Source organism: Belonocnema kinseyi, chromosome 9, assembly GCF_010883055.1.
Source record: "Belonocnema kinseyi isolate 2016_QV_RU_SX_M_011 chromosome 9, B_treatae_v1, whole genome shotgun sequence".
Taxonomy (NCBI): Eukaryota; Metazoa; Arthropoda; class Insecta; order Hymenoptera; family Cynipidae; genus Belonocnema; species Belonocnema kinseyi.
The window spans coordinates 52,460,305-52,475,126 of record NC_046665.1 but is presented as its reverse complement, the minus strand read 5'-3'; the positions used below and the strand labels follow the sequence as shown (position 1 = coordinate 52,475,126).

The 14,822-nt window shown below is 26.0% G+C and overlaps 1 protein-coding gene across 2 annotated transcripts in view; it reads left to right on the top strand.

The window, feature by feature from the left end:
- Positions 1-2,533: 2,533 nt before the first annotated feature.
- Positions 2,534-14,822, top strand: part of LOC117179676 (glutamic acid-rich protein-like) — a 34,228-nt gene continuing 21,939 nt past the window's right edge. Inside the window, exons 1-3 of one of the 2 annotated variants that reach the window (XM_033371698.1) lie at positions 2,534-2,880; positions 7,187-7,309; positions 11,014-12,307. In XM_033371698.1, the coding sequence (XP_033227589.1) occupies positions 2,821-2,880; positions 7,187-7,309; positions 11,014-12,307 (1,477 nt within the window). In that variant the 5' untranslated portion in view covers positions 2,534-2,820. The remainder of the gene's footprint in view (positions 2,881-7,186; positions 7,310-11,013; positions 12,308-14,822) is intronic. The other variant, XM_033371699.1, reaches the window with a different exon arrangement.

The following is a 14,822-nucleotide window of genomic DNA, read 5'->3' as shown; positions in this document are numbered from 1 at the left end:
TAGCCCTGTCATAGTATTGGACCACATCTCGTTTCAGATCTGGGATCACTGATGTGGTCTTCACAATTGCAGCTTCCACACCCCATTTCACAACACTCTGAAAGAAAAACATTTATTCACACGTTTCCTAGCACGTCTATAAACAAATTCAAACTATTAATTACTATTAATGCACACGTTTTATACACACTCCCTCTACTCCATGGGCCGAAAATGGCGGGCGCACATACCCGTATATTTAGGTGCTCTACCTATAAGAGGGATTTAAATCAATTAAAATCTTCACGGAAATAATGAAATGTTTCATTATAACAAAGTTTCAGAAACGTTCGAAAGTTTCCCAATATATTAAATTCAATTTGAAACGCCTTAAATCTTAACATTTATCAGTAAATTATTGCATTTTCAATAAAATAAAATTATTTTTAACCAAATTTGAATTTCCAGCTGCAGAGATGAATTTTCAACCAAAATGATGAATATTTAAATAAAATGAAGAATTCCCAACGAAAAATGTAATAATTATTAAATCAAACAAATTTTTTATTTTTAATCAAAAGCAGATGGATTTTGACAAAAAGACTAATTTTCACACAAATAGTTGAATCGACAAACAAAACCGATTAATTTGAAAATTAATATCACTCAAGAATATTTAAATCATTTAAATTTGGATCTTGAAACAATATAACTTCTGACAAATAATTTTTAAAGAACAAGAAAAAATCTGCCTCAGTCCGGATTTTTTATTCTTCTTCAATAATTATTTGTACAAAGTGATCGTCTTAAAATATAAATTTTAATTAATTACAATTTTATGAACGCGGACGTTAACATCAATCAATGTTAATAACAGCTTTCAGAAATTCAGTAAGAATAGCTGATTCCTATCTAGAATTCAGTCACTGTTTATTGTTTAAGCCATAAAGACCAATATAAAACAATGTAGTCGAAATTTCGATCAAAAAAGAAATATTTGAATTTTTGAAGTGACAAAATTTTCTTCTCAAACTTTAACTTTTAACTGAAAAAAAAAAGAATTTTGACCAATTTTTTCTAAAAAGAGAAAAATTTGGAACAAATATTTAAAACTTTTATGATGATTTTTTAACTTGGATAGTCAATTTTTCTGTTGAAAACTTTTTTTTTTTTAATTTGATTTTCAACAAGATAGTCATAATTATAGCTACAATTGAATTTTTACACAGAAAAATTTTTAAACTAAAATTACTGCAAATTTTTAGACGAAAGAGTTACATTTTCAACTAAAATGACGAATCCTCTAATAAAAAATGAATTTTTAATATTTTGGTTCAACTTTTAACCAAGCAGTTGAATCTTCAACCTGAAAAGATAAATTCTCAACAAAAAATGTAAATATATCAACCAAAACATAAAAATTCTCAAAATATGTTTGTTTTTAATCAGAAACAGTAAACTTTATCCAAAAAAGATTAATTTTCAACCAAACATTTGCACTTTAAACCAAAATAAAATAATTTTCTTTCCAAAAGAGATGAATTTTCTAACCGAAAATATTTATTGGACAATAAAGTCAAAAAAGGCTGCGAAATTGTTAAGTTTTCAACAAAAAATGTACATTTTTAACCAAAGAGTTGAACTTTTTACAAAAATATTTGAATTTAAGACAAACAAAAAAACGAATTTAAAAAAAAAAACTGTTGAGTTTTCTACAATAAATGATTACTTTTTAACAGAAGTGTTGAATTTTCATCAAAATAATTACTTTTTAAACGAAATACTTTAGTAGTTGTTGTCTTTTTTTGTTGGGTATTAACGCAGTTCGTATTTAAGTGGAAAATTGTGAAAATATACGGACACGGGAGAGTTTTCAAGCTATAAATAAATATGAATTTTAATTTATTATTACTAATTTAAAAATATTAGTTTAGAAAGATAGAGATTTCTCTAAGAAAATAAAAGTTAATTTGCCACTACATGTTTTTTTATTTCGGCCTACACGCATTAAATCCAAACTGCACAACCTGTGTTAGAGATAGAAACATTTTAGCGTTGATACTGGATGAAATATGTATATAAACTTATAACAATATTTAAATTACATTATATTATTGTTAATATTAACACTAATATCGCAGTGATATTAATATATATTAATACAGAATTAAATGGTTCAAATACTTAATATCATGTTTTGAATAATTTAAATTTTCCCGGTTTAATATTTGAAATTTTTCAAGCGTTTCCAAGTTTCATGAAACTTTCCAAATCTACCCTCTAGTGCCAAATAATGTAAGTATTTTACGACCATTTACGACCTCGATCATCTCCATCCATCGATCTCACTATCTAGCTGCGACTCACTTAATGGTCTTTATGACGTAATAAAAATATTTCTGGACAGTGAACTGGACAAATAAAAATTCCTTTTCGTTCATTGGTTGACAAGAATCACCAGGCTAATTGGATTGTGTACAGCAATTTGAAAACCAATGAGAAATATTAAAAGCTTGTCCATCAAATATTTCTTGAAAATCATCGATCTTGCAAACAAGCGAAGAAAGATCACGGATGACCCAATCTGTCCCGCTGAAAGTGAATCTGCTGGAATGGTCATTAATATTGCTCCAAAAACTTGTCAGATCTTGTTAGCCTATTCGCTGTTTATTTAATGAAAATCGGTGATGTGCGCGGCAGTTGTGTTCATGTGTTAACAGATCATCAAATACCGTTATTGCGAAAACAGTGATTTTAGAAAATGTGGTCGGGCGGGTGTTTTGTTTCCCCCCCTTTTTGCGTTTGATTGATAGTGCAAAAACATTAATAAATTTATAAATAATGGCGGACGTTATTTGTATTTCGTCAGATGGCGATGATTCGGATGATGCACCGCGAAAGGTTTGAACTTTTTATTTTGTAAATCTTCTGTTTATGATTGCATAACCTCAACAGTTTTTCTGAAAACTCACTGTATCCAAATTTTCTAATGAATTAATTTCCTGTCATTAATCTTCAATTTGGACGTCTTAATGTAGCTTGTTATTTAAGTTTTGTTTGTAAAAATGTGTGCCATCTGCGTGCGCAGAAAACTTGAAATAAATAAGCGAAAACGTTAATCTGTCATATTTTTGTTGATGAAATCTAGGGTTTGAAATTTAATTGAAATATCTTTTTTGAATGTTTAAAACTTGCAATTTTCTTTTTTGTTTAAAGTCCAAAAGAATTTTTTTGTAACTAAAAACATACATGCGCGCTTATTATTTTTAAATTTATTTGATTTATTTATTTAAATTAAAAATTAAAATTAACATGAAAATAAATTTTTTTATTTGGTAATTTAACTTCAGAATTAATATATAATATTTTTGTGCATTAAATAGATAATCAAACTTTTGCATTTTTGTGAAAAAATACCAATTTTATTTGAAAAACACTAACAGAACGTGACAAAATATTGTTATATTATTATTATTCGAAAAAATTGACTTTTCTTTTTTATGGATTGAAATTTTTAATCATCAAATTCGCATGTAAATTTATGCAATTATTATATTTTTAACACTTGTTTTTAATATAAAATTATTTTTTTCATGCGTTCAATAATTCAAAAAGAAAATTTTCATCATTTTGCAGCAGTTTAATTTTCAAAGGTTAAATTGTTAACTTTGGAAAATTGAAGAAAATAGACATTTGAATTTAAAACTTTAAAAAATTTAACTTACAATTTTTTTATATTTTTAATTGATGAAAGTTAAATTTTTGCCGACGGTAAATACCAACATAATCAAAAATCCTTAAAAGATTCCAAATCTTGTTCAAATTATTGTAATTTTTATTTAAAAATAGATTTTTTCTATTATACATGCCAGCGTAACTTAAAATTGTTGAAAAATTATGAACTTTCTTTGAAATCTAATGATTTTTAAATAAAAATGCCAATTCATAACAAAAAAAAAACATAATATAATTCGAAATTGTACAAGTTCGTAAATATGACTATTTAAAAAAAATCATTGGATCTAATTCTAATGTTTTTTGTTTAAAATAACCGATTGCATGTAAAAAAAACAACCTTATCCAACTCCTTGAAAATATTTCCGTAAATATATGACTTGCACTTGCTGGTACCAAAAAATTCCGATGTTTAAACTGCGTATAGTTTTCCACACAGTGCAACAAAGTAAATTAAATATCAAAAAGCAATAATAATTAAATTAGTAATGGAATAATTAATGTAATGAGTGAACAAAATAATTCACCTCCAAATATTGTTTAAAAATTTCAGTTAGATAAGTAATAGTAATAATAACTAATATTCTTGTCCTAGTTGTGGACTTCATTTTTGCATAAAACTTACTTTTATTAATAAATAAAAAAATAATTAGGAACATTGTATTTAGATACTACAAGAATCGCTTTCATTAGACCATATTTTTAATTTTATATTCATTTCAAGAAATATTAAATAATAAATCTAGGAAAACGCCTCTAAAATTGAGTAATCTGAAAATTTATTTAAAAAATTTAATCAGCTTTAAAATCAAGAAATTTTAAACTTAAACTTTGAAAATTAGATAATTTCAAAACAATGAAAATTGAATATTTTCAGATAAGACTTTTGAAAATTGGATCATTAAAAATTAAATGGAGTTTCAATTTTATTATTTCTAATTAAAGGCGTTGAAAATCCAAGAACTTAAAATTGAAAACTTGAATTTAAATCATTTTCAATTGGCAGCGATTAAAATTTGACAATTTCAAATTAAAACTTAATTGAAAACTTGAAAGTCAAAGCTTCTAAAATTCTATAATTATAAATTGTTTTTACATCCTTATAAATATAATTTAACATGAAAATCAATAAGATCAATTCTTCTTTAAAAAATCATAATTTTGACCGTTCAAAATGAAAACATATTCAATTAAAAACCTTTAGAATTGTAATATTCTACAAAAACGTTTAAAAGATGTCATTAAATTATGCACAATGATTGCAATGTAAAAAGGGACAATTTTAGAGGTATTAAAATTAAATACGTGAATTTTTTAAACATTGAGAAAATAAAAGCAATTAAAATTATTTTCTTTATTTGTATTATGTTTAAATTAAATCCAATTATTTTTGTCAAAAAATACCAATTTCAGATGAAACACACCAAAGTAATCTAAATTTGTTGGAAAAAGTGTAAATACTACTAATAATTTTTAAAAAATGACCATGAAATTGTTTGGAATTGTAAATATTTTTCGAAATTTAATGATTTTTTGTTCAGAATCTAATTTCCGGTGAAAAATGCTGGCTTGATGATAATTGGAAATCCTGATCATGATTTTGGTTTAAAACTGCTAATTTCTGAAGAGAGAAAAAGCTAAACGGTTTTGAAATTTTATTGACTAAAAACTTTACGATGTTAGAATAAAATTCTTTTTTGTAAATACTAATTTACAGAAAAATGACTAACGTAAAAGATGTATAAGATTTTCGATAATTGATTAAGAAATACATATTTCTGTTTGGTTAAAAAAAATGTTTAATTGATGATTTATATTTTTTAGATTAAAATTCATGCATTTCATTTAAAAGTTGTCTTTTTTAGTTGAATTAAATGGTTTTTTTTGTAAATCGATTACTTGGCTAAAGTTACGTTCTTTTTTACAAATGCAGTTTTTTGATTGAATCCGAATGTTTTCGACTTAAATCAATTGAAGTTAATATAAATGAACTTTTTTAGTTCAAAATTAATTTTTTTAGTGATAATTAAACTAATCCAGTTGAATATTTCATCATTTTAGTTAAATTTGATCTCATTAGTTAAAAATTGTTGTCTTTTTTAACTGAAAATTTATCTTTTTTATTTAAAAATTCATATATTTGGTTGAAAATGCGTCATTTTAGACGTAAGTTAATCTTCTGGGTTAAAGATCCATCTTTTTGCGTGGAAATTTAACTAATTTAATTAAAGATTCATCATTTTAATTTAAAATTCATGTTTTTGTTTTAAAATTCAACAAATCCAGTTGAAGATTCATCATTTTAGTTGAAAATTAATCTCTTTCTTTCAAAATAATTTAGTTTTAACTGATAATTTATTTTTTCTAGGTAAAAATTCATCTTTTTGGTTTAAAATTGAGCTTTTATAGTTGACTGTTCATCGCTTTGGTAAAAAATTAATCTTTTTGTTGAAAATTTAACTATTTGTTTAAAAGTTCAAGTATTTTGTTAAAAATTGATCTTTTGGTTGAAAATGCAATATTTTTACTTGAAATGTTAGGAATTTGAAGCTTTTTAAATTGAATTTAATGTAGTATTCATATTAATTATACTTAAAAGAATATATTTCCTTTTGTTCAAAAAAATCTTTTTATTTTTCCTGTTTTTACAGTGTTTTTTTCTACTCAGAGAATTTATTTTCAATTAATATTTATCATTTCAGGCTGTGATTGAGGATAAGTTTGACATGTGTAAATACGTACAAAATTATCCCTTTTTACGTTATAATCATTATAAATAATTGAATGAAAAATTAAAAAATCATTTTAAAGGAAAGTTATAATTTTATTATATCAAATTCTAATAAAAGAATGCGAAAAAGGTAAAATAAATTTATTATTTTCAATACATTGAGAAAATGAAAAAAAGAAATCAAACTATCTAAAAGTTTCAAATTAGGATAGTGTTCTATATTCAGTTTCAAAAATAATTTGTTCCTTTTACAAAATTAGTCACCCGGCTTATAGAAAATTCGTTTAATTTATTAATTTCCCAATAAAATTGCTAAGAACAATAAACAGTGTCTCTGAATAAGTGCTGGAGTAAAAACAAGATTGCGCTTTTGAAAAATTCTATTTATAAGTGTATCGAGACAATATGTTGTATTAATAAAATCTTACAGAGTCTTTTGAGATAAATTGTAGAATTTGATCAGTTCATTACAATTTTTAAATATTTAAAAACTCTAGAGTTTAAAGTAAAATTTCTACAGAAAAATATACTATTTTTTCACTAATAGAAAATTTGATCATTTTCATATTATAAAGAGGTTTATTTTTCTACAAATGAATTTAGTCGAGAGTTTTTGTATCTGAAGATAAGAGTAACTTAATTCTTTCTAGAAAAAAATTATTTATATATTAAATTCTAATAGAAAACTTGAATTGACCAGTGAAATTTTAGTTTTTAATATTTCACCTTTCTTCTTTATAGACAAAAAACAAGGGAACTGAACCAACGTGGACTGTAGTTAAAAAACTCGGCAATTCTGGCTCCAGTTCAAAATCGTTTAATGGCAACATCGTAAAACACGAGAATCTTAATGGTCTTAATCAGGTGCGATACAAATAGAAACAGAGGTTAAGGTGCTTTCGTGCCAAAAAACAGATTTCTGAAGTAGAAAACTAGTTTTTCTATGATTTTAGGAATTAAAATAATATTACTGATGATGGTATTTCAAATAAAAAGCATTATTTTGAATAAAACAAAATGAAACTCACAAAAAAAGTTGTTTTAGCCATGTTTTTTGCAGTGGAGTTCTTTTTTACTATCGCTTCTTACAATTTAAAAAAGTGTTTGATTTTAATAATTTACAGCTTATGTTTTCGGGGAAAACATTCTCCACAACTTTTACTTTTTCCGATTTTAAAAGTAAATTCCCCAATGGCCGAAATCTTTAAAGCAATTTTTCAAAACGAAATAATTTTTAAAACGAATAACTATATTTGAGTATTATTTAATTATTTTCAAAATTGGAAACATTATAGTTGTAGGAAATGTTATACTCGAAAAAACAAACCATGATTAATTAAAATTCAATTACAAACAATATTGTTAAAATAATTTACTGAAAATTTTACTACTTTGTTCAATATTATTTTTATTGGTTGAAGATTTAACTATTTAATTGACATTTTGTTTGTTATTTAAATATTAATATTTTTTTTTGTAGAAAATTCTATTATTTGGGTAGAAAATGTTGCTTTTTTGTCTTGAAAATTCAACTTTTATTGGAAATTTTTGAAAGAATAACTGTATTTGAGCATTATTTAAATATTTTCTTAATTAAAAACAGAGTTATAAGGAAATTTTTCCCCGAAAAAAAGTCAAGATTTAATAAAGGATTATCATTTTTTTAAATTTGGTAAGGCTTAAAAGTAAGAAAAAATATGGTTAAAATTTTAAGATTTAAAACATTTAAAAAAAAAGAAAGAAAAATTTGTTTCTAAAGCCAAAAATTTTAAATTCTTAAAATCATTGAATTTTTTTTTCTCCATAGAATCTATTTTTGGCAGCACAACAACCTTAAAGCCATACTTACAGTAGATAATTTTATACTTATTTTGTTTCAAAAACATAAACTTGTTTCCAAATTAAAATATGAAAAAATCGAAAAAATGAATTCTCTAAATTTTAAATTAATTAAATAAACTTTACTAAAAACTGCTGCGATGTAGGTAATTTATTTATTTGTTGTGAATTCATAAAAATATTGTTGTGGAAATGTTTGAACACTTTAAAAATCTATGGGAACCTTTGCATTTTCCTATAACATTTTAAAATCTAATAAAAATCATTTAAAATTCAATGCTTTATAAAGTTAAAGTAAAACAATTTGAATTAGATATTATAAAAAATACAAGTTCAATTTCTTTTTTGGTACTAAATTAATTTTGATTGTTTGAAGATTCCAATATTTTGTGGAAATTCTATTATTTTGGCAAAAAAATAAACTATTTGGTTGAAAATTCATATTTATGGGTTGAAATTTGAAATGCTTCGTAGATTTTACTTTTTTGACTTGAAAATTAAACAATTTTGTTTGAAATGTTGTTTATGTATTGACTGAAATATCTTTCTTGTTTGAAAATTGAACTTTGTTGGAAATTCGTTTTTTTTGGTTTAATTCAAATGTTTTTGATTACAAATTAAGATGTTTTTTATTTGAAATTCAACTAGTAACTTTCATTTTTTATTTCTTTCGTTAAAAAGTAATTTTATTGCTGAAGATTCATATTTTTAATTGAAAATTCATCTCTCTTGTTGAAAACTTAACTATTATGTTGAAAATCTATTCGAATGACAATTCGCATGTTAACGTAAAATAGTTTCAACTATTTAAAAAAAGATCCATCTATTTATCTTGAAAATCTAACTGTTTAGTTGAGAATTCGTCTTTTTTGGTGAAAATTGTTTCAAATTGTAAATTTCTGTTGCAATTTAAATATTTTCTTTAAAATAACCGATTTTTGATTGAAAACGTCACCATGAACTTAAATTGTAAAAAAATTAACCTTTGAAATGTAATTAATTTTTAAAAAATGTTTTGATTAGAAAAGAAATCGAATTTTCGACAAAAACCATTAACATAGTCAAAAATTGTTAAAAATTCTCAAGCTTGTTCAGATCATAATGATTTTTGCTTGAAAATATACTAATTTTCAAAATCTTCTTTGAAATCTAATGATTTTTTAATACAAGTTTTAATTTCTAAAAAGTAACACTAAAAGAATCCGAAATTGTTTAAGGTTGTACATTTTTATATTTTTTATGTAATAATGACTTTCGTGTAAAAATACCTATTGCTAATAAAAAACACTAATATAATCAAAAATTCTTTAAAAATTTTAAATCTTATTCGCATTATATATTTTTTTTATGAAAATATCAATTAATGATGTAAGGCTGAAGTAACTTGAAATTCTTCGAAAATTATTATTCTTCTTTGAAATCTAATGATTTTTAAATAAAAATTTCACTTTTCGACCAAAAACCCTAACAAAATCTGAATAACCGGTTTCAAAAATTGGTCCAAAATTGCAAATCTTCTTCGGACTATAATGATTTTTCTTCTAAAATATAAATTTTTTGTGTAAACCGAAATGGTAATTTAAAATTGTTCAAAAAAGCATACATTTTTCTCAATTCGCATAAGGTTTTCTATAGTTTTTCTAATTAAAAGGGATCGTTTGTAAATTATTTTAATGTTCAAATTTTTTTATTTATTTAAGATGTGAAACAACTTAACCCATTAAATCCCAAAACGAAGAAATTTCCCTCTTATGTTTGAGCTTGAATAATTTTATAAGAAAGGCAAAGAATTTATTGTAATTCAATTAATAAAGACAAATTAAAAAAAACTGTTTTTTAAGCAATTTTTTCAATCCAAACATAGAGGGAGAAGCAATTTTTTTATCGTCGAAAATATGCACAAAAGTTATTAATATTATAAAAAATCATTTTATTGCTATTTTACGTCATTTTCACACAAAAATCCAATGCAGTGAGTGAAATATCGGCTTTTTGCAACGTTTGAGTGATTCAATGATATTATGTTCATAAAATTAAAAGTAAATGGTGTAAAAATGACGTAAAATAGAAATAAAATGATTTTTTATAATCTTAATATCATGATTTTACCTATTTAACATTAAGTATTTTTTGTTGTTTAAAAATGAACTATTTAAATACCTTTTTACTGAAATAATTAAATATTTATATGATTTGAGCAAAAAAATCACCAAAAATATCGATAAAACGAAATTAAAAAATTTTGTTTTCCGTTTCGGCCGCCATTTTCTTAAAAAAAATCGTAGATAAAGAAACTCAACGGATTTGAAAAGTTCATACATTTTGTGCACTTTTGTGCATATTTGCGACGATAAAAAAATTCCTTCTCGCTCTATTTTTTGATTGGAAAGAAAATTGATTAAAAAAACAAGACTTATTTTTTTAATTTCTTAATTGTTAATTGAAAATCAATATTTTCCGTTTTTTAAACTATGGCATCGTTTAAAACATAGCTGAAAATAGTAGAGAATAGTATTTTAAAATAAATTCTTTGTTTTTTTTATAAAATTATTCAAGGTCAAACGTAAAAGAGAAATTTCTTCGGATTGGGACTTAACGGGTTAACGTAATGAAAAATCAATCTGGTTGTCGACATCAAAGTGTCCGATATTTTCGAGATATTTGGCAACATTCTTTTTTTTTCAAAGAAAATAATTTAGTTACTAAATTGTCTAATTTTTCTGTTGCAGTCCTTGAAAACAAAAAGGAATTTGAGTCTCAAGAGTGAGAGAATGTCTGATAGCATGAGCTCGAAACAGGATAGTTTCGATAAAAGCTCGAAATCAGTTAGTGACGTAAGAAACGGAAGTGATACCCAAAATGGTCGCAAATCCGAAAATATAGCTAATGGATTCATTAAAGATGATCCCATTATATCACAAAGTCCCATATTTCAAACCGGCGCGGTATCAATCTTAAAAAGAAAGACCGTCGCTGACGATGAAATAAAAATTGACAAAATGGTTTCTATACCGGTAAAAAGACTAAAATTGACGCAACTTCAGAGCAAAGTATCAAACAGTGCTTCCTCATCACCAAAGCCTTCAGTATCAGCCCCATCGAATAATGAAAATTCCTCCCACTCAAACAACGACCGTGATTCTCCAACTCCTGGATGTTCCTCCTGGTATCCCGAAGTTGAGAAACCAACCTTGGTGATCAAGGAAAGAGAAGTACTCTACGACGACGAGTTTGATTTATTTTCCACATTCATCCAGACTTGTTTAAAAAGAGATTCCTCAAATGACATGAAAGCAATTGTGAAAAAATTAAAGAAGAAACACGAGAGACTGCATCCCACCTTTCTGAATAGTGATAATTTCAAACAATTGTTGATTGACAAGCAACAGATGATTTCCGACAATAAGGGAAAGCTTTTCGTGCACATTCAGGATGTGCACGGTGAAATGAAACACGGGGCAAGGAGAAGTCGCTCCTTGGAAAAGAATGCCCGGAAGGATGTTCCGAATGCGGATAAAGATGGTGTGAAGAATGGTGTTGACGGGGGAGAGAAGGAGAGGAAGGAGGAGAGTGAATTGGACAGACACGAGGAAAGGAGGAAACGGAAAAAGATCAAGGACATTCTCAACAGTATAGAAGTCTGCAAAAAGAGGATTAAGCAGCTCGAAGAAGAGGATGTTGATCTCGATGATGATGAAAGTAGTTATTTAATTGTTGACAAGTATAAGCGAAAGTTGATGCAACTTTGGAATGGCTACTGCAAATATTCCGGGGAAAAGGTGGACGCAGGTCGTGCGTATTTGCGACCAAAACATATCTCGGCAACTCTCATCACGCCCGTCGATCAGGCTATAATGAGCTTTATTAATTCGAAAATTTCCAAGAGGAATGAACTGATTGCGAAAGGAAGATCGATTGCGGACACGATTATCTTTCCGGATTATTTAGATATTTTGAATTGCATTGCGGCCTGCAATGAGAAATATAATTTAGATTTGACCAAGACGAGCCAGGAGATCAAAGGTACAATTTAGTCAAATATAGAGTTTATAGTATTTCGTTTATTTTCCTATTTTCCTATTTTCCTATTTTACCCTTTTTCTTCTTGAAAGAATTCTTATTTTTTCCCCTGTTTTGATGATACTTCTCTTTTCTCTGGATTTTTTTTCTCGATTAAATGCGATCTGAAGTAATAAAACCTGATAAGAAGATCCGACTTTTTTTTGGTTGGAAGTTAATTTTTTTTTAATTTCAAAGTTTACTATTTTATTTTTGGATCAGAATTTAGCTCTTTTGCTTCAAAGTTCTGCTGCTTGGTTGGAAGTTTCATTTCTTTGTTAAAAAGTAATTAATTGGTTGTAGAATCAACTATTTTTTTCGAATTTTTTCGAAAAAATTCGTTTTTGAAAATTTAATTTTTTTTTAATTTGTCCTTTTGGAATGAAAATTCAACTGTCTGCTATAAAATTCATCTTTTTGACTTGATAATTCAATTATTTGGTAAAATTCAACTACAAAATTTATTTTATCACTTGAAGATTAATCCTTTTGGCAGGAAATTGAACTATTTTACTGAAAATTCTTTTTTTTTGTGGGTTGAAAATCTATTTTTTAAATTAAAAATTTAACTAGTCATTTTTTGGTTGAAAATTGATCATTTTTAGTTGAAAATGTAACTATTTGGTTGAAAATTGTTTTTTTTTTAAACAACTATTTTTTTTAAATGTATCTTTTTTTGGTCCAAATTAGCGGTTTTCTTGAAAGTACACGTTTGTAGGTTACAAATTCAACTATTCTGTTAAAAAATGTGTCCTTTGGATTGAAAATTCCACTTTCTTGTAAAGAATTCGTCTTTTTGACTTAAAAATTCGAGTTTTTTTGGTTAAAATTCAACTGCTTGATAAACAGTTCTATTAATTTGTGAAGTATTTATTTTATTGCTTTAAGATTCATCCTTTTGGCCAAAAATGGAACTATTTAATTCAGGGGGATGTTTCCACTGTACTGCCCAATGAAAAAAATGTGTCACAAGAGTTGAAAACGGCCGTGCGGCGGCGCTAGTAGTAACTTTGTTCTACAAAACCATGCAGCACCACAGGAAACATGCATAAAAATTACAAAATAAATATGAAAACCCCTTTAAAATCATTTTTTCTTCATAGTGTAGAGTCAAGTAGTAAATAAGACTTATTTACTTACCTATTATTTTGTTTAATACAGGATAAAGCGGCACAATTGACATAATTCAAAGAAAGAAACAAAATTGCATGGATATTCATAAATCGTAAAGAATAATAAAAAAATAAATAACGAATACACAAATGAATGGAAAAAAAATCCGAAAATATATATCATTGTCGAATTATAAAATTTTCCAAATTTCAAATAACGACAAGATTTTTAATTCACAAAAAATAAAATCCCGAATTTAAAAATATCCGAAACTAAAATTCATTGACTTCAAGACCTACTTTTTAAATAAACGAATTATTGAATTCCCACAAATATTTCAATTCTCGAAATTTAGAACTGCTGAACATAGTTCAATGATTATTAATTTGGGGGCTATTAATAGAATTAAAAATAAGTCAAACAATTTAATTAATCATTGAATAATAATTTATTAATTATTTTCAGAAATATTAAATTTCGTCAAACTTAATTTACAGCAATATGAATGTTTATGAGAATTTAACAATTAGTTTGTTTTATAATTCGGCAATTTTTTTATTTTTTTATTTATTTTTTTATTACATGCTTAAGGTCGCATCAACTACAAGGTCATTAGCGACCACACTTACAAACAAGTATCATATAGGGATATACATTGAAGGTTCTGTATAATTAATGAGACTTATAGTTCAAAAGAAAAACATAGTTCTGAAAAATTATAGATGGTTAAGAAGACCTATTTCGTTGAGGAAACCTAGTACATTTTGAAAGGATATTGGATCCGTAAACATTCTTTTTAGATTGTCCGGTAGGTGATATTGCCTTCTTTGATTTAGGTAGTTTGGGCAGTCTACCAACACATGTTCTATGTTAAGAATCACTTCACAATTTTCACACTTTTTTGGATCACGTTTTGAAATTAAATTATAATGCGTTAGGTGGGTGTGACCAATTCTCAATCTAGTTAGGGCTATTTAATCTTTTCGACTGTCTAGGAGAATGTTATTTTCTTCGAAGAAATCGCTTTTGATTTTATGGATTTTGGTGGCTGGTGATGACTTCCAAGTGTTGTTCCAGATCCTATTGACAGTAGAGTTGATGGTATTACGCATATCATAATACTCGACTATAGAATATTCATCAGGAACTGGAAGAGTACAGGCTAACTTAGCTAGAGCATCAGCTTCTTCATTGCCTTTAATTCCTTTGTGTGAAGGAATCCAAAAGAAGATTATTTTTGCCCCCAGGAAATATAGATTTGTCGAAGACTCTTTGATAGTTTGGGTTGTACAGTCAGATTTAGTGAAATTTTTTATAGCTAAGATAGTACTCAGTGAGTCCAAGAGGATAATGAAATTTGTGTCCT